The sequence below is a fragment of the Scatophagus argus genome, chromosome 2, assembly GCF_020382885.2.
Source record: "Scatophagus argus isolate fScaArg1 chromosome 2, fScaArg1.pri, whole genome shotgun sequence".
NCBI lineage: Eukaryota > Metazoa > Chordata > Actinopteri > Scatophagidae > Scatophagus > Scatophagus argus.
Genome location: NC_058494.1, coordinates 13,223,659 through 13,250,371, shown reverse-complemented (window position 1 = coordinate 13,250,371; position 26,713 = coordinate 13,223,659). Strand labels below are relative to the sequence as shown.

At 41.9% G+C, this 26,713-nt stretch overlaps 1 protein-coding gene across 5 annotated transcripts in view; it reads right to left on the bottom strand.

Moving 5' to 3' along the window:
* Nucleotides 1-24,007: 24,007 nt before the first annotated feature.
* sept9b (septin 9b) overlaps nt 24,008-26,713 on the bottom strand; it is a 70,274-nt gene continuing 67,568 nt past the window's right edge. For all 5 annotated transcript variants that reach the window (XM_046410730.1, XM_046410722.1, XM_046410713.1 and 2 more), the window contains 2 exons: nt 26,486-26,537; nt 24,008-26,220 (listed from right to left, as the gene is read on the bottom strand). In XM_046410730.1, coding sequence (XP_046266686.1) covers nt 26,004-26,220; nt 26,486-26,537 — 269 coding nt within the window. In that variant the 3' untranslated portion in view covers nt 24,008-26,003. The remainder of the gene's footprint in view (nt 26,221-26,485; nt 26,538-26,713) is intronic.

The following is a 26,713-nucleotide window of genomic DNA, read 5'->3' as shown; positions in this document are numbered from 1 at the left end:
GAGCTAAGCTACAGTACAGGACATGGCCACGCTGGAATATGTGATCTGTGTTATGGATGAGGATCAGTATGTAGGTATGTATGGGCATGCTTTTGCATTTTTTTGTTCATAGTGATCGATAAAGGGATAGTTTCTTTCACGGTAATTTATTGCTCTTTCATAAGGGTACAGGTTCAGGTTGAATGAGTATATCAGGTTCGTGCTGTCCAAGTCTGAATATATTGCCTTAAACTAAATATTTATAGAGGGGAAAAAGAGAGCCAGAGAGATAATTTATGAGTGTATGTAATTTCAGTATTAGTTATGTTAGTGTATGGTGTGTAGTGGTGGTAGCTCCAACAGGAGGGGAGATGAGAGGAGAGTTAAGGTCCTGGTCATGCTCTCAGTCTGTCACAGGCTGCTGTCATTGGAGGCGTATTAATTAATCAAAACTGGGACACTTGAGCTGCTCACAACCACTCCTCAGGGCCCATCATGCTCTTCTCTCTGCCCTCCTCCCTCTGCATCTCACACACACACACACCTCCCTTGTGTGCTATGTCTTAACTAGAAACACACAGACACCCTTCTTTCACACTTTGACTCAAACGCATAAACAGACACAGGACATAGTCATCACACCGCTCTCTGTGTTTGGAGAGGTTGGTGTGGGAGCAAAGGAGGATGGCGGGGGTCATTTCCATATTCACTTAGCAGAGCGTTGCCTCTCTCCTTTCTGCACTGTAGCGCTTTAATCAAAGCGGGCGGCACTGCCACTGCTCCTAAATGGCCCTGGAGCGCCTTTGAAACACACTGACACTGGTGTCGCGCTGAAAAGGACATGCTTTTTATCCTCTTAAATAGCTTGTAAAAGGGCCCCATTGACTACACAAGCAGCCGACACTTCCATGCCTCCTCGCTTTTGCCTATTGTACAACCAAGTGAATATGTCAACGATACTGGACGAACACAGGCTCCCTGTATAACAATATCCTGTGGGGTTTTTTTTTAATAGACTTGGAGCAATAGTATGCGGCAAATATTTATATTGACATCTGTGAGTTGGGCTTTTATGCCACTTGTGGGGAAAAATGAGGCTGCTTTGATGCAGAAGAAAAATAAAATAAAAAACAGGAAGGCAAAAACCTTATTATGGGGATGTGAAATTCAAGGACATCACTTTCACAGTTTTCTTCACGAATGTTGACACAGACGATAATGGCATGCAGACACACTAACATGCACATGTACACTGAATCCCCCCCCACCACACACACCACATAAGCACTGCAGTGCAGTATGAAGGCTGTCATCCATCAAGAGGTATTGCCTGTCCTCGTTAGAAAGTCCTAATCCACTTGTTTCTGCAGTATATCTCCTGGTAGTTGCCTTGCACTACCACTCTAATGGGCCCAGAGAGCTCACTGCATGCACACACACTACACTTACTCACTCTCTCTGTCTCTGTCTCTCTCTCTCTCTCTCACCCCCCCCCCCCCACCAAAAATAAATAAATAAATAAATAAAAAAAATTGGGCCACTGCATGCAAACTGTATGTGTGAGAAAAGAAACATTTTTACTTAATTTGTTCTCCATACCAAATGTATGCAGTATGCTTGATATACTTACTTTAATTTCCATTGTTTTGTAGTCTGTCTGCAAGAATCTGCATTTTTTTTTTGTTTTACACAAGCAGCATATATAATTTGTTGATCTTATATATCCACGTATATGAAAAATGTAAAAATATAGACATATATCTGAATCTATTTTCACAAATTAACCTTGCTTATGCCGGATTCATTATGAATTACTGCGCATTTTGATGCTCTGATGCAATTATGGTGCAACTACAGTTTGCACATGACACAGTGAATCCCAGGATCTTGTAATCATCCCTGCGATGTGTATGTGAGTGTAATAGTGTCTTCTGGCTGGAGACTTCAGAGACATTTCAACAGAACACTGTATCGACTATTTGGTTTACCCTTGTGCTGCGTTGAGAGACTTCTTAGTGCTGCTAGAAGTGCAGCTGTCTCTTCATCAGATGTGATTGCTGTATGTGGCACACAGTGTGTGTGTTGATATAGATGATAGGGCATATACAGTGGCTCTGCAGTGGCTCTATTATGAGTTTGTAATGCTTTATACTTCTTCATGCCTCTACGTGTGTGTGAGTGCTGTTGTTTACTTGTGAGAGCATGGAAAATGTGTTGGTGGATGTGTGTGTGTGTGTAATTGAGCTGGTGTAAACTCGGCCCTATCACTTCTCTCTCTCTCTCTCTCTCTCTCTGTAGTCTCTCAATTAGACGGAGAGTGGGCCCATGGGGAGCCATTGTTTGAGCAGCAGTGGAAGACAAACAAGACTGCCACCACACGCAGGAGCTCCCTGGGCAACACTTGAGACTGCTGCAGTCATTCACTCACCGGCTCTTGAATGCACACATATGCAGTCCTACCTCTGAAATCTGCATATAATTACTAATGCATATAGACAAAAATAAATTCACATAAACAGACACGTACATACACGCTAGCGCTCACCACCAAATAATGACACTTGCATGGATGCTCATGTTTGGGAGCTGAAAATAAGAAGAGACAAATCCACACAAACACACATATTGCTGTAAAATTCCCGCAAAAAAACACATGCACAAACACACACAAACATGCACAAAGGATTATGGTGCAACCCAGCTCTTCTTGGTAAATGGACCAAAACCACAGATCTGGAGGGGAAAAAATGAGGGCACACATGTTTACACACAAATTACACCCTGTGGGATAACTTAGCCCCATTTCTACAATGAAAGGCCACATAGCGTTAGATGATAATGTGCATACAGATATTCCCTAATACCAGTTTACTTGTGCAATAGTAACAGCTGTTGGGAGGGACAAGAGGCAGAAAAGACCAAAAAAGAGGTTTTGTCTACAAATATGTGTCCATTTATATGAGAACTGGAGCAAGAGAGATGCTCATTTTATTTCTTTCCATCTGTCTTCATTTCTGCCTCATCCCTTCATCCCTTAATCTCAGTGTTTCTCTCCAGAGAGCGAAATAGAGGATTTTCAAGTCATAAAAGTTTTATAGGAGCCATAAAGGGTAAGCATGTACAGCCGGCCCTTCTGAACTCTCACTCCCTGCTCTTTATATTCATCTGAGACGAGAGATGGGCAGTCAGGTACCGAATCGCTCTGGAAACCGTTTAATACCAAAGATCGGTCCTTTTATTCAGCTTGCAGGCTGTCATGGTGTTTGGCCAGGGCTGTTTGAAAGCTTCTGATTTTGTGATGAACTTCAAGTTGATTCAAGTGCCAGGCGTTTGACTGGTCACCCGAAAGCATTCACACTCACGCATTGCCAATGAAAGCTTTGCTAAGGAGGCGAAATGCTCACTGTAAGATAACCAAAAGTTGAGCTCAGCCTCGAGGCGCAGACAGCACAGGTATTAGTTCATATTACAGTCTGAGGTGCCAAAGATGATGCTGCAAGGCTTTCAGTGTCACATTAAAGCACAGGTATATTTATTGTTATGTACTATAGGGATACACAGCACCATTTCTACTGTGGGTATCTCTGTCTTTTCACAAAATAAGGAAATGACTTCCACGTACAACATGGGTTCGCAAATGGGAGATGACAGTTATTCAGCTGAATGGGGTGGCAGCCGGCTCTTTCCCTCTAACCTATGCGGCAAGCTGTAAAATAGCAAGCGAGCGAACAACAAGAGAAATAAATGACTTTCTGGACAAAGGCAGCAGCAAAGCAGAAAGCATTTCTCCTGAGGCTAAGAGGGAGAACGAGAGAGCGATGGCGAGATGGAGAAGCAGAGGGAGGAGTGGGGAGGGGATACATCACCTTGTGCAGCACTCCATATCATTTGCATGGTTTATACTCTCCAAGGCCCCCACCATGCAAATGACTCATAAAGTAGAAATAGAGAGACTTTGGAGCTGGTGTCAGGAGTGAATTTATATATGATTGCCAGGCGGGCCCGGTGTTCTAAATCATTTTCAATTAGATGACACTTTCAATATCGAGCCGCTGATTTAGAGATATTAAAACTTCTTCTCCCTTATCCTCCACAGAGTTGAAAGCAAGCAAGCTTATCTGCCACCCTCACAACCCCCTCCACTCTGCTTCCTCTTCGTCTTTTAATCCAAATTTCTCATCTTCCTCTTCTTAAAGGTATATGTCAGAAAGATCTTTTACAGGATCGAGCCAGCTCTTCAAGGGAGGAGAGGCCCCCTGCATATAAAATGAGGGTAATTTGCAATTCATTTTAAATTTACCATGTCATTGTCTGGGTAGGCATATGCAATGCTGAAACAAATAGGAAAATTTTGCCATTTGTGAGCAATTGTCCTCAGAATTGTCAATTAGACCGGGGGGATGTAAGTCAAGGTGGCATCCATTTACAGGAGATGGGGGAAAAGAATACATTTTGGATTTATGATGACATTGCACCGAATTGCCTTTGCATTATTAACAGGAAAAGAAATACGTCTTTAAAGTGCTACCACCGAAAAGTTACCTCGTCGTGTTTGTGAGCTAAAACAACCAGCACATTTCTTGTTAAGCATATGAAACTTTCAATGTCTCAGCCTCACAAACAACCTTTATGTGCCTCCCTCTTCGCCTGCACATCATCAAGACAAGCATCGATCCTGAATCTCTTTAAATAGTCCGCCCTCATTCGCATTCTGCTCATGTGGCCCTCTCGACCTTTCTCAAGGCTGCCTTTCAGCCGTTCATTGTACCACACTTAACAACTCTCGCTGCATCTGCCTGCACTATGTTGTAACCCTCAGTCTGAAAGGCACCTACATTTAAAAAAATGCATCAGTGCGCCCCTGCTTCATCCAACCTTTCTTCAGGGCAATAAAGCTGACTTAAATTGATAGATATGGGTCCATATCAAAAGCTTCACTCACTAGCGCCATTGCCATCATGTTATCTCATCAACACTGCACTGCGCACACAGCAACCCCAACCTATTCTGAGGCAATAAAATCTATATCTTAATGGACATACTGTAAGAGAACATCTCAAAGTAATGCAACCAAATGGCATCTCCATCCCCCATCATTACAGCCAACCTCTTGCATTTTGCCTAACTTATGTCCCCTCCACCCTGAACCACTTCCACCTCCACCCTCTCAGGAACAATAAAACCAAGGTTTAGATGGACATCTCCCATTTCTACACTTCCCTCAACATGCTGCCCTCCACCTCATCTTCCTTTTCCTTCTCTCATCCTATCGCTTCTATCTCTCTTTCCTTCCCCCTCCCATCTCTGCCTACCACTTCTCTATCTCCTGCTTCATCCCAGCACCCCCTCATCCCACCCACCCCCCTACGCCTCCTATCTGTTGTACCCCACCTCTTCGATCTCTCGCTCTGTCCTATCAGCCCCCCCCCCTCCCTCGCTGCTCCTGGTGTGATTGTGTGCGTGGAGCAGGACTTGCTGACAGGCCTGGGCAGGGCCGATAACGCCGAGAGCTGAACAATGGGGTGAATATTGTAAAGCCTAATGGAAAGAAGCTGAAGGTGGAGGGGTTCAGGCACATAAATCAGCGTGCCTGGCACTGATGGAGCTTTTCAACAGCAATAAGGAAGGCAATACCTCTCAGAGCACCATGGCAGAGGATTGGAGAGGGGACATGCATACTCCCCTTGTCTCAGATAGAGAAAAAACACATATGAAATGACCTGACATGGTTACAAAGATGCATTTTCATGCATACACAAACACTCATACATACACAAAAGTCTCTCTTGAAAACATATATCCATGGACATTCGGACTAAAATGAATTCATGTACATACAAACATCGACTGCACACACAAACAGACACAATCTAAAAGCACTCTCTGAAGAACTATGTAAAGTAAGTGCTGTGTCAATCTGTGTGGGGATGGATGGGAGTGGCAGTAAAGGGGTGGGGGGTGGGGTTGGGGGGTTCGGCAGCTCACATAAGCCATTGAGAGTGATAACCGGTGGGGATGGATGAGTCACATTTTACCTTTATGGTGTTCTGCTATTCACTGTGTAAAGATAATGGACAGAGGCACTTAGTAATCAGGAGCAGAATTAAAGAGCTCTCATCTCCATTCTGACTCACTACAAAGCTTTTCTTATTCCATCACTTCTTATTCTCTCTCCTTTTTTCACTTGCCATCATTTCTAATTATCTGGAAATAAATGAATTGCTTCTGCATTTGAAAAAGGTGCTGTGTGTGCTGTTTTATCCAGCCAAAATGTGAGCGAGGGCAACTACAGTATGAGGAGCGATTATTTGTGGAGGGGGAAGAGAGGCCCAGTGAGGTATTTTAAGACAAGGGACTGTGCTTACTGTCAGGGTGGAGATACAAAAATACTGTTTACAGTTTTGGATTTTTGTCTTGTTCAAAGCAAGTTTTAGCAATTAAATACTCCCAGAGCAGCTAAAGACTCATTTGGTCTGTTATGACCATTAGCTTATGTTGGCTGATATTTGTCAATTAATTCAGTTACTTTATCACAACAGTCAAACAACACCTTACTTTACCAGGACACATGCTACTAACTAACTTACATCTTTACAATAGATTACCAGTAATATTACCAGGAATTTTGACCCACATTAGGAAAATCAAAAAAAAACTTGTTCATTTTTTAATCTTGCTAAAATGTGGCCATTTGTACCAAAATCAAAATAACACAAGGAACAGAAGTAGCCAGATTAATAATGTGACTGCAGTTAGTGACACTGAAAGAGCAATTGGTCATTCCTGTATTAATTCAATATTAACAGATTAGAGTACTGTATGCAAGAAAAGCTCATGTAAAAGCTCATGGGGGGCAGCTGTGGCCTAGAGGTTGGAGAAGCGGCTTGTGATCAGAGGGTCACCGGTGCGATTGCCCCACTGGACGGGAAGGAAAAATTTGGGTGTGGTAGAGTGATTATTGCGAAAAATGCTCCCCCCCTCCATTAGCCGACTGATGTGCCCTTGAGCAAGGCACTTGACCCCCCAATATGCTCCCCGGGCGCTTGATGCTGCCCACTGCTCCTGTGTGTGTTTCACTGCATGTAATTTGCCTTGTGTTGCGTGTGTGTTCAACTAAGGATGGATCAAATGCAGAAGACGAATTCAGTGTGTGTATGTAAAAATATATATACTGTCAATAAAGCTGATTCTTCTTCTTCTTCTTCTTTATAACAAGTGAACAGCTATCAAGGCAGGGTAATAAACAATTATTAATAAGTGTGTGGAAATATGACACACACACACACACACACACACACACTTTCTCTTTCATCTCACCTCTCATCTTACATTGTAAAATAAGTGTCATGGGCCACCTTTGAGCATTCATCACTGTAACTGGCTCCATAACAGCAGCTGTCCAGCCTGAAACTCAGTCTGCAGCAGTCAGTTTTGTTTAAGGAGCGAGAAAGAGAAGGAGGGATAGAGATAGATAGATAGATAGATAGATAGAGAGAGAGAGAGAGAGAGAGAGAGAGAGAGAGAGAGAGAGAGTGATTAGACATCCTTCATAGGTCTTAAATCTCCATTAATCATTCCCCCTCTATTCACATTCCCGACTCTGACACAGATAAGAGCTCAGTATAAAAGGAGAACTGGGAAAAACAGAAAGAGGGAGAAAAAGAGCAGAAGGGAAAAGGGGGAGATCACGGACTTGTTAAAAATAATAAGCTACTACACAGCCATGTGGAGAGGCCCTGGTGAGATGGGAATTGCTGATTAAATTAGAGGCTCATTAATCAGCCCTTGACCATGACTCCCCCATTTCTCTTGTTCAGCTTGCGCCACTGACTTCCCCCATTTTTTCCCCCTCTTCCTTTTTGTACCTCCCTCTTGCCAAGAGAGGAATCTCCTGCTGAAGGGTCAGGGTTAAGAGTCAGCGGGGTGTGGTGTGTGTGTGTGTGTGTGTGTGTGTGTGTGTGTGTGTGGTGGAGAACCTGGCAACCCACTTTAGCCCAATTAGCCTGGAAAAATAGCAATCTGGCACAATGCCTCTGTGAAGGCACCCCCCTGGTGAAAGCGACTACAGCCAAGGGGGATAGTTTGGCAACGCCAAAAGTCCACCTCACACAAACACACCCAAACTCATCTAAACAAAACTTTGATGGTGGCCTGCTGTGATTTGGCTGTAGATCCGGTAACAGTGTTGCTTATCTGTTTGGCTGACTTTGCTGCAAGAGGAGTGAGGAGTGAATGAGCGATGGCTGTAGGCATGAGCAGGCAACGCTCTGATGATGAAGTGGTCTTGAGAGCTGCCTGTTTCATAATGGCGGTGATTATGCTGAGGTCATTAGAACCTAAGCATTACATCATCACTGCTAGCAAAGGGAATCCCCCTCGCTGGTTCACCTTAATGGAGAAAAATGTGTTTTCCTCTCATTACAAAACCAATCAATTAGTCAGTCTAATCAATCAATCAGTAAATCCATCAGTTTGTCTAGGAGGAAAATGATCCCTGCTCCCTGTTAATATGGCACATGTATTATGGATGCCGTGTGTCCTCTGATGCTCTTAGTGGAGAAAAACATTGTCCTCATTATGACTCAGTCAATTAGTCAGTCAGATCACAGAGCCAATCCATCAATCAGTATTTGGGTGTTTACAGTATGAAATACATCCTTCAGTCTGCTAACAGAACCACCTGACATGATGTCATTTGAGCATTTCTGCTTGTTCTCATAGTAAGTAGTAAGTAGTAGTAGTTTCTCATAGTGAAGTAGTTTTTCATAGTAAAGTAATTTGCTTCATAATAATCCCGTGTACGTGTCTGTAACATTCATATTGACAGTGTTGAAAGAAGTACTGAGATTTTTCAATCTTTCTTTTAATTCTCCATTTTAAATAATAGTCCTGCTTTTTTCTACTTAAAAGTAAACAAGTACTCATGAAAGACCAGGTGCTTGGGTTTTATGGTAATTTTACTGTATTATTTACTGTGTGTTGTTCCGTTTTGTAGAAATGTTCTTGAGTTTTGTGCATTTAGTTAAAGGTCCTTATAGGGATGACACTTCCAAATTAGCTTAGGAAACGTGGTATCCTGTATCTTTAGCATAATTTGGAGTTGTGTTGGAATGGAAGATCGGGTCTGGTTGTTCACCAGGTGCTAAAGGTGCTAAATGCTCCACTATGTTCACCAACTAATTGCTACCTTTATTTGTTTGCTGTACTTTGGGTTTTTCAAAGCCTGTTTTCCCCAGATCATTTGCTGAAAACAGCTGCTTGCTGGAAACGAGAGAGTGATTTATTCTCAGAGAGCTATTTATTCTTAGTTTTTGAGGAACAACACTAAGGACAAACGGCCCACTGGAGACACCTTTACAACAGATATCTCTTCCATATATAAATCTCTTCTCAATTATTGCCAGGCAGACAAGTGGTAAGAGGGATGTAGCCATCCAAAAAACACAAGTCTACCTGTACTATATGCGCCTCGCCCTGTGAGGTCCCCCTCAGGATCACCAGATAAATTGAACAGGAGTCCTTGACATATCTGACAGCATCCTTTTCACTCCTAGGCTGCCCTATTCGTTGCTCACCCCGCCATCCCCTGCTTACTCCATCGCTACAGAGCAGGGAGTAATAGGATCCCTGGGCTACCTGACCCCCACGTACGAAAAGGGCCGACACACAAAGCAATGAGGGAGCGGCCACTTAAAAAGGAAATGGAATGAAGGTGGAGGAAGAGAATGGGAAGGAGGGGGGGTGAGCGAGAGAAAAGCAAAGGAGGGTGATGAGGTAGGTGCAGAAAGAAAAAAAACAAGTGCCCAGCCATGTGTGAAAGACATAATTGAAAATGTCAAAAGATGTAAGGAATGACAGCAATGAACTGGCTGAGCACGGCAGTGCAGTCTGTCAGTGAGCTACTACCGCTGTCCTGAATAGATTCAGCCTCTCTCTCCCCTTCTACATAAATTCTCTCTCTCTGTGGCACACACACACACACACACACACACACACAAAACACAGGCATAAGCACACCCTTAAATAATTTGCGATATTCTCCTTTACTCATTTGACTTTATCCATCTGCTTTTTGTGTCTGCGTGACTTAACCTCTCTCTGGCGGGTTTCCCAGCAGAGCATGTGGGCGTGCAGCTACACACGTGTAGTCCCCTAATGTGTGTGTGCATGTGAGCATATGCATATAGATGGATATGAAAGGGAAATGTGATGCCATATCAGCACTTGACCCCAATGTCAGCTTTACTACTTATCCTCACTTCGGTCCTTCATTCTCTCTTTCATGAGTTGTTCCCCCCTCTACTCATCTTCTTTTTCATCTGTGAAGATGAAGACAAGATTCGTCGCCCACATTGGCCATAGATGATGAGTTGAACGCATGGCTTGTAATTCAGCAAATCGGCTCACTGTCAGGTATGTTTCATGTTATATTAATAGTGCAGGGTGGGGGGTCTTTGTAGGTTTTTAGTTGTAGCTCACTGAAAAACATCACTTAACCATATAAGCATCATCATATAAAAGAAGAAGCTTTCTCTCATTAATAACATTCTTAAACATGCACATTTAACATATTTTAGTATGTTAGTCACAACTATAATATCATAATAGAAATTACTATAATAATATACTAAAAATTTGATTATGACCCCAAATTCATGGGAAATGTGCAAAACATACATTTACTATGAATGCAATTGTCATACTGAGCAAGCACTTTCCATATATGAAATACGAGTATTGTTGCAGTAGTTCGTTCACATACTGTGAACATTTTGAAACTTGTCAAATCATACTAGTCAATCAAGTAAAAATGTTTAGATATTGCGCAGATAAAAACATAATTCAGGTGGTGTTGTAACATATTTGCTGTTGGAAATCACTAGTATGTAAATGTAATGTTTAAGCAACAGGGTTAATAGAGTCCAATTTTGTCCTGACTTTAGACTGTCAATAAACACAACATGAATGAATGGGTTTAAATGAAATGTAATACATCTCTAACAATAGCACTATAAATGGATGAAAGTCTATCCAATTAGATTTCAATTTTGAATTTCCATCCTTGCACAGATAGAGATGTGACCATCTTGATGGCCAACGTATTCCCTTACAAGTCATCAAGTTAAAAAACAAGTCCAGAATGATCACTTCCATTAATATCTGCACCAATTCTGTCTTGAAGGAGCTAATTTTCCTTGGAAGAGAAAACATTTTCTCTGTGTCATTAATTAAGGAGAAAGAGGGGGCTGCGTGGCTGTATGGAGATGTGAGGATGTAATTTGCATAGCTTGATGACATGGGTGGAAATCACTATGATACATATAGGCTTTCTGCACATTCATGAATATTCATTTAATTCAGTGAGCCACCAACACAGCACATCAAAAATAGATGTGCAGGGTGGAAAAAACGATTGTATCAGAAAATCAATGGGTGACATCCACCATTCAGCTGCAGTCCTCCACATGGCAAATGTGCTCAGTGATTTTTAAGTTCACTGAGTTCAGGGTCTTGGTGTAAGCCGGTTTACACAGCCCTTTGATAAAAGAGCTAAACAGAAATGTCATGTAAGCCCTGTGTGAAAGATACCAGGGCCCCCTGCTGTAAAAATATGAAACTCTGAAAGACTCACTGCAGACCAACATACTGTAGCGTTCCCTGTCAGTGAAAAGGCAAATACCACTGTGGCTCTGAGCTGGGAGCAGACTATAACCTGGAGCGATGTCGAAGGTGAACAGGTTAGCTCATCCTCGAACACTAATAGGTGTTTCTTCTTTGTTCCCGGTGGGAATCAGTTTTACTTGTACTCTGTCTCCTCAAAAGAGAGGGAATGAGAAGGAGAAAGAGGAAGGTAGGGAGGAGAGCAAGAAAGAGGGAAGGAGGAGAGAGAGAGGGATACGAGGAGAGGGAGGGGGAAATGGCTGCAGGGTCCTGGAAGTTTATTTAAGACTGAAATTAAACATAGAGAGCAAAGGCGCCAACAAAAATTAAACCTTAAATGACAAATTATTACCCCCATATTAGCAACACAGAATACACAGAGAAAGAGGGTCGCTTGGGAGATCTTCAGCATGTGTGTATATAGAGGAGATAATGTGGTCTAATCAGCTTTATTGCTCATATGGCTCACATTAAGCTGAAGAAAGAAGAATACTGTACTAGTGATTATTTTCTTAAGTGATGAGCCTTTTGTGTTGGAGCTAAAATGAACATCATTTATTTCAGGAGTATTTACTGAAACAGAAGGGACCTCATGAAATAGAAATTCTAGTAAAATCATACATCATGCAGCTGTGCAGTCAAACATTCAACTTTTGCTTGTGATGATGATAATCAGATTTATTATTTCACTTAAAGTTAAGTTTTCACTTAAGATGCTTGAGAGAGAGAAGACTCAAAAGGGATTTTTTTGATGAGTTTTGTGAATTTAACCTTGTGCCATCTCTACCCATTAGCTAACTTTTCAAATTGTTCTTTTTACTGAACATTTTTAACAGACTTCCTCTTTGGTCTTGCTTTCATCAACAGGTATACACTGGAATATACAGCAGAGAATATATGTACTATATGTGTGTATGTCTGTGTATTGTTTGTAACAATGTGTCCTGGCATGTGTCCTGTGCACATGTTGCCTGTGAGCACAGTTTTGTCAGGTTCAGCTGCATCCAAGCAACCTGTGAGTGCCTGAACACACAACACGGTGGGAAATGAGCTGGCCAGCCTGCAAGAAAGAGTGCCGACACAGCAAACAATGCCACAACGGGGGGACAGCCGGTAATGGGATAAGTGGCGGGTTGCAAATGTGTCAACTGGAGTGTGAACGCCATGTTAGGTATGCAAATGAAGAGGAGAACCTATTGGCTTGGCATGCATGGCCCATGTATTCCACAGCAGCCTGCCACAGTGATGCAGAGGTGGCCTGTGGTGGTTGCAGCAGTTTGTGCTATAAATTACAGTTTATGGGTTATTGATTCCAACCTAAGGAAATTAATTCGATATATCTCTCACTGTAAACTAAGTGGTGAAAAAATGCCCTGCTTTCTGCATGAAAGCTCTACTGTTGCTCCACCCCCCTGGCAGAAGTTTCCACAAATCTTTGCAGCAATATTGCCAAATGCATGCAAGACAATACAACTGACAAAATGTCAACATAAGGCCAAAATGTATGTTTCTGTTGAGCAATCCTGTTTACACCTCAACGCCACACCAGTCTGTTCATTAGCAGGGCAAATGACTATGCTATGACCAACTAGTCAAACACTTACAATGCAGAATATCCAGATGGTGTTGTGATCCTCCTGAGGGCTACTGTAGTCCACACCTGGTATCTAAAGGCAACCTTGCATGATATTGCATCTCTGCTCACCTTTGATGTTTTATCTACTGCATGTTAAACTGCTGATTTTGATAAACATTAACAAACATCAAACAGACATCAAAAACATTGCCAACTTTCTTAATAATAGAAAAATAATTTTAAGTTTGTTATGCCATATGCACACTGACTGTGCACTACATTTCGTATATTGATGTATGTGGTTCTGACTGCCTCTAAATGTGACAAATCAGTGCATCCTGAACCACTTAATAGCCTGAGAGAGAAGTGTAACTTCAGTCTGACCTGATTATAAGACCGAATCATCATTTTTAATTTTACTTAAAAATCAGTGGTGTGGACAACGATTCAGACATCAGGAACTGGGTTCTCTCTTGTTCCTGCACGTCACGGCTAATGCTGGCACAGTGCTCCATGTTTGCATATCGGCATGCCTTTTCCCAAATGACATTGCTGTTGTTGTGTGAAGCTGCTGGTTGGTATCACAGAACAGATTAGTCATTTGTTGTGCCAATTCAAACACAAACATACAGACAAAACCTCCCTCTGCACCACTGCTCCTCCTCTGCCTCCTCTTCCAGCACCCTTATTTATCTTTTTGATTTGGTGCCCTTACAGCCAGAGATTTTTTCCCTCCTTCTCTGTACATAAACAAATGAGAAAAGGCCGGTGGTGGTATTAAGTGTGCAGAGGAGGGGCAGAATTTACGGTGAATCAAAAGGCAAGAAACAGAAAGCAAAGGAAAGTGAAAATGACCAACAGCAGTGTCCAGGTGCTTTGAAGAAAAGTCAGGAGCCCTTAAGGTTCAAACAGGAGAAAAACCTGATTTCTGTTCCTCTGCATTTTTCTTTGTCCTTCCAGTCCTCCCTCCTCCCTCAATGCCCCCCCTTCTTTTTCTAATTTTCCTGGGGACGGAGGTGCCTGCCTGCCTGGCACATGACATTGATTTCCATCAGCGCTTGGAAATAACCTCTGAGCCGTTGCCAGGGCAACCTCCATCTACCTTTTTTGCATTTTTGCATATTGCCACTGAGTTTCTCCTTTTCCCCCTGTTTTTCTTTTTTCATCATGTTGGCTGCTGCTCACGGAGCGATGGGATGACAAATGCTCTCAGGTAGAGAGGCGATGGCAGGGGATGGAGGGGGGTGATGGAAGAGGAGGAGAAAGCAGCGGTTGGGTGGGTGGTGGTGGTGGGGTAACACAACGAGATGGATAGCTATGCCAGGCAAGAGCAGGCAGGGCCATGGAAACTGTGCTATGTAGAATGTGTGTGTGTGTGTACTGTGGGGGAGGGTTATTGATGTCTCCCCATTGGGGGCCGGTGAGGGCAATACAGGGGAACAATAAAACACTGAAACACTGACACCAATGGACTCCTGACTCCTAATTAACTACATAAGGAGATGCAGCAAGACTGAGAGAAAGAGCAAAGATGCATGCAGAGTGATAAAAAGCAAAAGAAAGAGTGGTCTAGAGTGAGGAGAGAGAGGACAAACCAAACCGAATTTTAGTTAGTGGGTCACTACCACAGGACTACCACAGGACCACCACACACACATCGTCTGCGCAGCAGGCCAAAGCAACTCACAGTGTAAGGCCATGGGGAACATCAAGTTCCCTCACTGACAGTGACAGCACGTGTGTTTGTGTTTAAGTGCAGCTGTTGTGGTGGTCTGTTGTGAGTCTCACAAGTGGTCTTCTTGCTTTGTTCATTTAGTGGTACAGAGAAGGAGGCATCCTTGTTGTTGTGTGGGTCTCTGCAAATTTGTATGTGCACAGGAGCATGGGGTGTGTGAGTGGCTGTGTGAGAGGGGTGGCTATCGAATCACCGGAGTGTGTCATGAGAAATGTTGATGCACAGAGAGAGAAAGACAGAGGGAGAGAGAGAGAGAGAGAGAGAGAGTGAGAGAGGCTACCTAAAAGACATTCCCTCACCAACATTCATGATTTCTCTTCCCCTGGCCAGTATCAACACCCCAGTCAAAGTGCAGCCAGGGAGAAAATTAATTTCTTATTACCTGATTATATTATTAGGTTTTGCTTGGAGTGTCAGTTAAATATTCCACATCAGCATTTCATCAAGCAGGATATAACATGGTATATAGGAGTGTATTTTAAAGCAGGGCTATGGGTTGAGCAGGGCAGGCTAGCAGTGTGAGCCTGAATTGGGGGCTGTAATTGTCTGAGACGTGCCTCCCCATCCTGAGGAATAAAGACTGGCGCTGGCAATATGCTGGCAGAAAGCAATTTGCTCGAGTGCTATTCCCTCTCCGGCGTCCGGCCTGACACACACACATACACGCACGTGCACACACACCAAAGCAATGCAGTGCTCGGCCATTCGATTCACAATGGCTTCAGGAGTGTCATTCGGGTAAAGCACTCAGCTACATGCACGTTTTCTGTCTCTCCCACACTCACACATACCCATACACACAAACAAGACAGGGCTCTTTCAAATAAATTCAAGCTGACTGCATTCATACAGCCAGCCCTCAGATTTGCTTTTCATTCCCCCTCTGCTCCAACACAGAGGATTTAAAACGTGACCGATGCCTGGTGCACCCTGCAGAACCACCTTCCAGCATCTCACAAACACACAAACTGATAGTGGAATTTACAGGCCATCAGATGAAGAAAATGAAAAATAATATTCTGAGCACTGCTGGGGCAGCAACCAAGGGTATATGCACAGAAAAAAAAGAAATAAAGATAGACATCCTGGGTGTAAATCAATCTCATGTTATATATCCTCAGCTCCAAATGTCCTGATAAGTCTTGGAGGAGTTATGGTAAATAAAATTGATCATTACAAAATTCATGAGGTCCAGAAATTCTAACTTGGGTCTCTCTCCTCCTGGAGGGCAATGTTATTATTTTTTTTCTTCCATCCCTTGCAACAAATCTACACACTCAATGGCTAAGACTCGAGAAAAGGGCAAATTTGCATACCATCCATAAGGAAGAAAATCTGATCATATAAATGTAAATAAGGTGAGCTTAACTTATATTTTCCTTGAGAAAACAGTGAATTGATAACATGAGTGAGCAGCGGGCGGAGGACGAGGTGGTGGATGGAGTGGAGAGGGCTCCAAGGGGCTCGTGGATCACAATATGCATTAATGTCAGGCACTGACAGTGGGAAATTAGCTTTTTTTTCCTTTTTTTTTTTTGCACATGCTGGCACAGGCTTGAGATGTTACTGCTGTGGACAAACAGCAGGAGGCAGTGGTGCAGCATGAGTGGCACAGATGCAAATACGTGTTTCTCTTTCATAGTGTCTCTACATGTCAGCTACCCACCTTTATTTTGTGGTTGGTTTAAAACATGGTTCATGTTGAAATTTTCTCATTGAGACTTGGAGTAATACAACAGAGTCAAAATCTCTTCTACAGCCAGCGGGATAGATTCATATCATGCAAACTCCAGCTTCAACGCCCTACTCTCACTGGCAGAGTTTTGTGTTTCTGGCAATTAAGAAGAAGAAAGTGACATATTTTGTCATTGGAGGGAACTCACTCCAACGAAATTCATGCTCTGCATTTAACCCACCCAAGTGACGTGGACACACACAACAAACCCGGGGCAGTGGGCGACTGTGTGCAGCATCCGGGGAGCAGTGGGGGTTAGGTACCTTGCTCAAGGGTACCTCAACCATGGACACCGGTGCGGGGAATCGAACCAGCGACCCACCGGTTATGGGTCCGATACCCTAACTGTTGATCCACGACAATCCAGTAAGTCAAACACTTTTTTTGTATCTGATATTTGACTGAACAACGTACAAAAAACTTTCACAGCGGAATCACCCTGACACGTGTCTTCTGTGATGTCCTCACGGGCAGGATGTTGTCACTTTCCATTTCCTGAGAGCAAACACTCTCATAAACTCTCACATCTTCCCCTCTGGTTGTTCCTTCTTGATATCTACCTGGTCCATGTCCAGTAATTGAAGCACCAAAATAAAACTCAGTTTCACCCCATATTTTTTGTATGGGGTGAAACAAATTACTGAAATCTGTTTGACAGTTGGCTCCAGTATTTTGAGAGAACAGTACAGTACAATAGAAAAGCAGTGTAATCCACTTTGACCACCAAGGCTAACTCAGTACATCTGGGTTTCTCTGTCAAACACAGAATCTGGAAATGCTGCTCTGTGGATTTGACAAATGCACACAGCGTTTGGAGAACCATGATCTTCATTTGAAGATTGTGCAAAAGCAATCAAAAACAAAAACAAAAACAAACAAACAAAAAAAATCATCTTGTGTTCTGACAACTTGTTACCGTTTTCGAGAAACTCACGACACACCGCAAATTTTGCAGAGGACAGGACAACCTTAGAAGAAGAAGAATGAATGTCCTTGTCGAGTTCAACATAAGCATTTGACTACTTTACTTTAGCTAATATACTGTATTTGGCTGCAGGGCACACAGGCTTCCAGACTGAATGTAATTGTGACAGATAAAAAGTTCATGGCTGAGAAGATACAAGACAAGCATTCTATTAGCCCGCTCTGGGACATGCTGCTCTACCTACAGAGAAAATGAAAGGACAATCTCTCTGGCTGTATGCGCACTGCGGGCTCAAATATGATTACTTTCCCCACCTATTGTGACTCAGAATCTGATCTTTTTATTTCTGTCCAAACAAACACTCAATCTGATTTTCTCCTTGTATTGACATATAATACATCAGATATATGCGACAACTCGGAAGAGAAACAGAAGGGAAAAACATCAGGCTTGAGTGTGCCTTTTAATTCTTCCTCAGAGCAGCACAACCCACTGAGGAACAAAATGTGATTCACATTATCGTGACCTCGAAGGGGGGTTTCATCGCATTGTGACTGTGAGGATGCCAACTTGGTCAATGGTGCATGAAACTGCTTCCTTTTATTGGCATGGCATTCAATCAGTTCCTCCTGGGTATATGTCCTTGGCTTTGCAGTGGGGGCCACCCATTACAGCAGTCTCTGCACCTGCCTATGTCTTACTACCCAATCCCATTTAATGTTTTTCCCCCCTGGCTTCCATCCCTGCATAAATACAATCACTCCTGTCAAGAAAGGGAGAACCACTTGCTCTCTTCCTCTATTGTTTCTGATGGATTATGCAGAGCAACCATCGCTCCATCCCTCCCCGTGTCTTTGAATTCCACTGGAGTTGGTTCAATGCCAGGAGATCCTCCCCATCCTTCCTATTCCCACCCGCTGACCCCACAGCGTGTCCACCCACCTATACATCACACTCGTCTACCTCGTCTACACTCGTCTGCCAAAGTAGCCCTCGAAAAATAAAAGAGGAAGGAAGACAAAGTGGAAAAAAAGGATAAAGTTTTCCCATTCACAAATTTACAAAAACAAAACAAAACAGAAGTGTGAGTAATAAAACTGTGCCATTGCTCAGTCAGCACTCAAACACTGAAAAGTCACAACACAACCTTGGTGAAAACTTTAAGACAAGCTACTTATTTCACTGAAGAGGTGAAAAGGTATTGGAATTTTTTCTTTTTCACCCAGCCTCACAACGGAACAGCCTATCTGCCATAGAGTAAAAGACGGCCACATGAGGAACCGTTTGTCATTTTATTATTCAGAAACACTTTTTTTCCCTCAACAGCCTGGAAGTGGTTGGTAGCAATACAACTGCTTTTGCATGCCAAAGCACCTTGAAGGAGGATGAGGGTCTATATTTCATCGTCAATTGCTCCTGTTATGATGCAATGCACATTCACTCATGCTCTGCATCAGTGTGAGCTTTAACTGATGTGCCAGTCAGTCAGCCCCATTAAACCCCAAAGCAGTCCCTGGGCAGCCCTTTTGTCTTCACTATTTGTTCCCCTCTGCAGCACTAAACAGCAGCTCCCACAACATTCACTCCAACTAAACAACCTTTGCCTCCCTGGAGAGGTATGCCTTCTCCTTTCCCACCTCCACTGGTGACTTTAATGAAATATGCAGCTGTCTTTTAATCAAAACAAGGCCAATTTGCATATGGACAAGAAGGGGCGGCGATCCCCCCCCACCACCACCATGACTGCACCAGAGATGGCAGCAGTCCAGGCAGACGAGCGCCCTGACGTCGCAGCGGCAGGAAGGAGATGGAAAGGAGGCAGGAGGAGGAAGAGGAACAGGAGATGCAGGACGTGTGGATGGGGGCAAGGGGAGAGAACAGTGGAGTAGGAGGGGCGGGAACATGGCTAGAAACAAGCAAATACCAAATTGAGCAAACGAACAGATGGATGTGGCACATTAGCATACATCAACAACAAACGGGGCGCCATGCTTCGTGGCCAGGAGAGTGTTGAGAGTTGGCATGGTTCAAGGGTAAATCGGGCAGAGGATTAGAGAACACCAGTGATCTGTGTGTGCACATATTTATATTTGCGCAATTTTGAAAGATGCTGATCGTCCCAGAGACAATGAGATGACACAAAATATAATCGTCAGCATGCATGTTTTTCATAAATGCAAAGCCATTAACGAACAGCGATTAATTGCCAACAAATTACCTTGCGTCGAACATTTTGGAGATGCTGTGCAGCGAGGCAGGGGGTGTGGGAGCTGGGCAACGGGCAGCAATCTTTTGTTTTGGGTTCTTCTAGCGGCTGAGGACTGAAGAATAGGCAGACATAACAGTGTTCTCTGCTGTTCTGTGTGAGTCTAACTAGCGCTAAAGGAGACAGAGGCTGATGAAAGGTAAGTGTATGTGTGTGTGTGTGTGTGTGTGCGTGCGTTTGGGACTGAGATAAGGAAGACAACTAGTCACTGGTGCCACACCACCACAAACAGGCGTTGGTATGTGCCACGATAGGCTTTCCAGCCAGATGGTGAACTAGCTGACTCGAAGACTATCTGGTTGGCTTGCTGGCTGTCTGTCTGTCTGGTTGGCCCAGAGGCTCATTGGCTGTCTGGGTAGAAGAACTCTGCCTGGTAACGACGGAGCCAGTGAAGGAACAAGGAAAGCTGTGTTCTTTTTCTTTACTCTCTTTTTCTTAAATCTGACCCCAATCTTTCCTTCATTAATTTGCCAGATAAATAGTACAGCAACATGCATTTTTCATGATGATGAATAATCATTTCAAGCTAAGGCAGTTAGATTACAATGGTGGAAGAGGCAGTACGGCTTGCTGGCATTATTCCTGAATGAATTCAATATGATTCACCATTTTCCTGCCAGAAGACACTGGTAACATTCTGCATGGAGCAATATGGTGGTGAATGAAGTGTAATGATATATAAGGCAATATGATCCAGCTGAGACACACAATGTACCTGCCGTTAAATTTGGCATTGATTTCTTAATTTCCAAAGCAGTAGTCTGGTGAAGGGAAGAGTCGGGGCACCCTTTCCTTACAGAGAACTAATCAGTACAGAGTTATAGTTAAGCCATTTACATTTTTTCCTCATACCACTAAAAACAGTTATAATCCCCTGTGAATTATTAGCAAGCCCCATTGAACACGCGCATACACACACACACTCATACATTGCAAATCTCAAATTGCCCCACAAAAGCTGTCAATCCAGCAGACACGTCATCATAGAGCCCAGAGCCCAGGCAGCCACCTGCACACAGACTACTCACCATCTTAGAGAAAGTGATGAAACACATTTCATTAGCTGTCAAACTTAAAAGCTCGTCAGATCTACCTTGCACAGAATGATTTAACTTAAAATCATGCCATGTAGCTGGGTGTTGTTGAATGGCTAATTCATTCAGACCTCCTGTTGTTTCACAGTGTGCTACTACGTGTTGCATACAGTCAAATCTGCTAGTACCAGAGAACACTGCAAAACATGTTTAAAGCCTCCCAGGGGACGTTTCCTCTGTTCTTGTGACTTCTGTCTATCTGTTAAAACTCCTGTTTCTGAACTACAGAGCAGATCATTGCAAGCTCAGCCATCCCATTAACTTGGGTTGTTCAGATGATTAGAATAGGGAACAACCGTCGAGCACATGCTGAGTTGGAGATGTGCTGAATGAAGGAATGGATGGATGACTGAACTACTGACACCATGTTTGAAGGAGCCATTTTGGGGTGACCAGAGAGCATGTATATAATTTGTAACACAGAGGACATTTTGAACTTTAAGCTGGAAATGTGGAACAGCAACAGCAGCCAAGTTATAAGTCCTTAGTTGGAAATTGCATAATCACAGTTATCACTTCAAATTTCCCCAAAAGAAAATGCAATGCAAACACTCAGAATTCTGTAAATGTGGTGGTCTCATGGAGAAAGACACAGTACCCTGTATTTAACTGCTTGCTCGGTATCCCAATGTAACTAGTTCTTAAAGCTTTTGCCAGACTTTCTCATCTCAAATGATCAAAATATCCACGCAGGTAATAAACTAAATTATGGACAACTGCAGGAATGACTCTGGTAATGTTTCACATTAAAAGCAAATTTGTTTTAGTGAGAAACATTGTACCAGAGTCTCTACATAACACATGTTCATGAAATCGTGCTGTTGCCACTTCACCAGTCAACTTGCTGCTCACATGACAAGAAAAACAGATGCGAGAAAGAACATGACAGCATGACTTACTGAGTCTGCTGATGAAAGCAACACCTTGGCACTCATGTAGGCACCTTCATCAGAGTGTTTACAGAACAACTAAATGCACAGCCTATGTGAACACCACAAATGGCCAAATCTTTATCAATTATCCAATGAGGACTGGCCACACACAAAGCCCGCCTTTAGGGGATGCTGCACAATAAACTTTCAAAATAAAAGTTTTCAGAACTGCAAACATTTGCCTCTGGAGGATTGGATGACACTTTTAACATTATTAGTAATGAAGAAGTTTAAAGATTTTTATAGTATTTTTTAACAGTTACTCAAATTTTAAACTTCATAAGTTTCTGTTGTCTATGCTGTGCTTGAGTTTTCAAGGTCAGTTTTCAACTGACAGTGACATATCTGGCCTTCATTGCATCTATTCCTCATTGGATAATTGATAGCACTGTGATGTGGCACATACATGCCTTCATTAAAGTTATATAATGTTCAGTTTTTGTTGAAACTGTTGTAGAGAGGCATTGATAGCATGAAGCTGTGTGTGTGTGAAGGTTGCATTTTTTTTTTATTTAGAAAACCCAGATGAAGGCTATGTACTAAAATGGATTAACTGAATAAAGTACAAACTCTTCCACCAAGTCAGTTAGCATAACCAAGTTATCTTTCACATGTATAAACCGAATAAGACTGCAGAAGAGTTCATATCTGTAACATGTCTGTAACACCACTGGGAATAGTATCCGTGCCTGTCAAAATATAGACCACATTTCTCATAAGTCAAACACAATCTTTGCATCTTTGATCAAATGTTTTCTATTTGTCTTTTCTGAGGAGGTTACACATGTTGGAAACACCTCCCCCCTCCCCCAGTTATTTCAGTTTTTCCACAGTCTGCCATTTTGAGAATAAGCTCCAAAAGCTGTTTGGCTCAGACAGTTTCTCTCTGTGCCATAAGGTAATCCATTTGGTTTCTGAACAAATCTGTGCTGGTGTCATACAGTGTAACATTCTTTGTAGAATTTGGCAAAAAAAGGGAAATTCTTGATTACACTCACACAGCTATACAGCTTACAGCCTTCAGACTTTAAACATCAAACTTTATTGTCAGTGTATTTGCATAGTCAAAAATTCTTCTTTAGTAAGGCTGCCTGGGAAACTGTTTCAGTGTCAATGGTAGACGAGTGTTCAATAGATACTGAATTTTTTTGTAACTTTCATTGTCTCATTGTCTCACCTACACATTTGCTGGCGATGTCATCCTTGACACAGAACAGTTTCAATGACTCCACAGAGATGTCAGGAAAAGCCACAGCAGGCACTCCAATGTGTGAAAGAGTGACAATGACCTTTGACGAATAACACTGTCAACACGGAACAATCAGCAACATTGTCGAGAAAGAGTGTGACAGGAGGTGTAAATGAGAAGCTCTATTAAACTAGTACTGTGTGAGCGTGGTGAGATGCCATCGCAAAGCTGTGAATTCACATCTCCTCTCAGCTGTGTTTGTATTGTTGACAGTGGTGCATAGTTTCACACACACACAAACACATATATGTATATATATATATATATATAGCAAATAAAATGCAAACTATGAACTGAGCTCAAGAAAAATGAGTCTTTTCTTCCTGTAGGTAGGGTGCAGGTCTCATTATGAATGCTCTAAAATAAGACATTGGCCAAACTTTTCACTTACATTGTTTCACTTCTGTTCCATAACTATACACTCTGCCAGTAATCATTCATTTATTGAAGAAACATGTCCTAAATTTGTACTTTATTTCTTATGACATTTGTTATGCTAGTGTTAGTCTTCAATTTTAAAATGGTCACACCTTCTAAATTTGTTGTAGCTTATTCCTCAGTTAGAGGGATGATACTGCATTAACACTCAAAACATGAGTTTAAATGATTAAATGTTGATGAAAAAGACTCCATCAATCAGATCTGAGGTGAAACATTAAGAATATCTGAAAACAGGATATGCTGAAAATGTTCTGAACCAATTAAATGACACTGTTATTTGAAAATTAGCTACCAACTGATAAAATGCTGAGATGTTTTCATTGGTTTTAACACTTTGAGAATTACTGTAATCAATTAAACTCTTTATTGCCCCTCACTTCACTTTCTACGTTTTTGACAATCAAGACACTCAACTTTAAACAATAAAAATATCAATCTTTATTCTTTGAGATAGCATATCAAAGATAAAACCTTGATCTATAATACCATAACAAATTACACAAGAACTATACAACAGCAAAGAAAGTGTAACCCAATAACTTTATCTGGATAAAAGACAACAGCTCTCTTGGTTTTTAAAATTACTGCCCCTTCTCTCTGCATTTATGTAAATTAAGAGGCTGAAACTGGACTTCTGACTACTTGTGTTAGGAAATTATAAGAATGTTGCCTCTATAAAATATTTCTTGAGTTTGTATGAATGCACACATTTTTCACAAATATTAACAACAATTTTCAGTTGCATCATCTTGTTTGATAGGTACTGTTTAATGTTTATCAGCATAAATTTCTCCTCTCGGTGGTAATAAAACACTCCCCTCTGAAAAAAATGCTTCAAACTTGAAATGCTTACATTCTAATGTTAATGTTCTAACTCTTATCTACTGGCAGGATCAGTTAAAATCATTGTGAAAATATAGACCACGTTTGGACTTTACCATTAGGAAAAGGCCGTTGTTGCTAGTTATAGTGCAGCCATAGCCAAATGGGTACAACATACGGCATGAATGCAGGCAACAAAAAGACAAGCACCGTCTAAAGCTACGTGATCATCACCACTAAAGTGGTGGATCCTCTGGAAGCCAACAGCTGGAATGAAAGTTGAGTTAAACTGATTACATTTAACATACACATAAATACCTATTCATAAACCAACTCTATATACTGTATGTGCTTCTCTTTAGAACAGAAAAATCAAACTTTATTTGGTTTACAGTCAGAAAAAAATGGACAAAAAGGCTGCATGGGACATCAGCTGCACATCCTCTCATCTTATACAATAATATTAGAACATGAACAACAGCAATAAAAATACAATAATAAATGAGCAATGTAAAATGCAAGGTAGGACTGTAGTACACAACATCGGCATTATATGAGAAAGACACAGGGTGGTTTGGCAAAAAAGGGGTTTTAAAAACATCATAATAACAGAAAAATGACAAGACGACTCATTTTTCTGAACTGCTCCTACTGCCTTTTTTTTTTTTGCTTTTTTTTTTAAATTGTTTTGCAGTGCGGAGGTGTCAACGATATCATTACTTCCTCCATAATACTATAAACCTAATCTAAATATCCCTACTTAACCCTGGTATCTATACAAAACCATACACCACAACACAAAGCAGAGCAGGCCAGTTGCACTAACAGTTATTCCTAGTTTATAGCTAATCTAGTATCATCTGGTGTGCTGTACTTCATTGTTAATTTAAGTCAGTTTAACCTCACTGCCTGCCAACTCAAGGTCCAAGGTATTCTGCAAAGGTATTCTGTACACAACAGGCTTTCTTTCCCCATCATACTGTTTGAGTCTAACTAAAATCTTGTACAACGTTTCACTGATGATTTACATGCATGGCTCCACTGCAGTCATGATAGTCAGCCAATACTCTTAAAATAAACCCAGTAGCCAAAGCTCAGCAATGAGACATGTGCTTTATAGATCTACTTCTATCCATGACATGACGGCTATCATGGTTTACTGCAAGAAAAAACAAACAAACAACAACAAAAAAAAAAACAAACGAAAAAAAAACCTGAGTGCAGATTGCATTGGGCAGCTTAGCAGATGGGGGGACAAAATACAACAAAGGTTCTGTACAGTGTGAGGATCTGTAGGGAAGACATGATTTGTTTATCAGAACTGTAATGATGGGGAAAAAATACAGATAGAGAACATCCCATGTAGGAAAATATTAGGATTTACTCTGTATCCTGTATCTTGTAACTTCTTGATAAATTAAAAGCTGTGGTCAGGTAGGTTTTTGGCAAAAGAAGTCCTTCTATCATGAAAAGCATGAATGTGGGTTTGTGGACATGTTCATGTAAACAGACTTCATGTGCGAGTGTATGTTTTGCGCCTGGCTGTGTCCCAATATCATAAATTGGCAATTTGGCTCCTCAGAGGACTCTACATCTCGTGGGACAGGGCTTCATGTTGCACAGCCACTCCGTTAGCCTGCAGGGTGCTGGGCTGCTCCTCAGACTGACCATTGGCCTTTGGCTGATCAGCAGGATGGTCAGATGGATGGGAGCTGAAATGGGCGTTGGATTCATTTAAGCGGCGGACACGATACGTCTCATAGTGGATGTTGCCTGTGATGTCTTTGATGTTCTGCATATGTGTCCTGAAAGAAATGAGACAATATTACAACACCAATAAGTATTGCCTATAGAAATACATGACACCTCACGCACATCTTTAATCTTTTATGGCTAAAAATGTGATTTGTGTGGTCACAGTGACTTTGACTAAAATAATTTAATTAGTATTGATTTCAGTAGCAAGTGAACAGTTGTAGAATCTTGCGCTGTTTCCAATTCATTTCAACACCTCATCAAAATGTCACAAGATCCATTAGATAAAAACTTTGAAGTGTGAAGGAAGCTCACCTGATGAGGAGGTCTCGCAGGTAAGCAAACTCACAGTGTGCAATATTCTCCACTGCAGAGAGAGCAAAGGGAAAACAGGAGTTGAATTACTTAACTTAAGAGAGACTCACACAAATAATCTTGACTGTTACTGTTGTATTTATGCAGATGTTGAGACAAATTAGGACTTTACATACACAGGGAAAGATCCTCAGCACATAAAATGTAATGAGATAACTAAATATGATC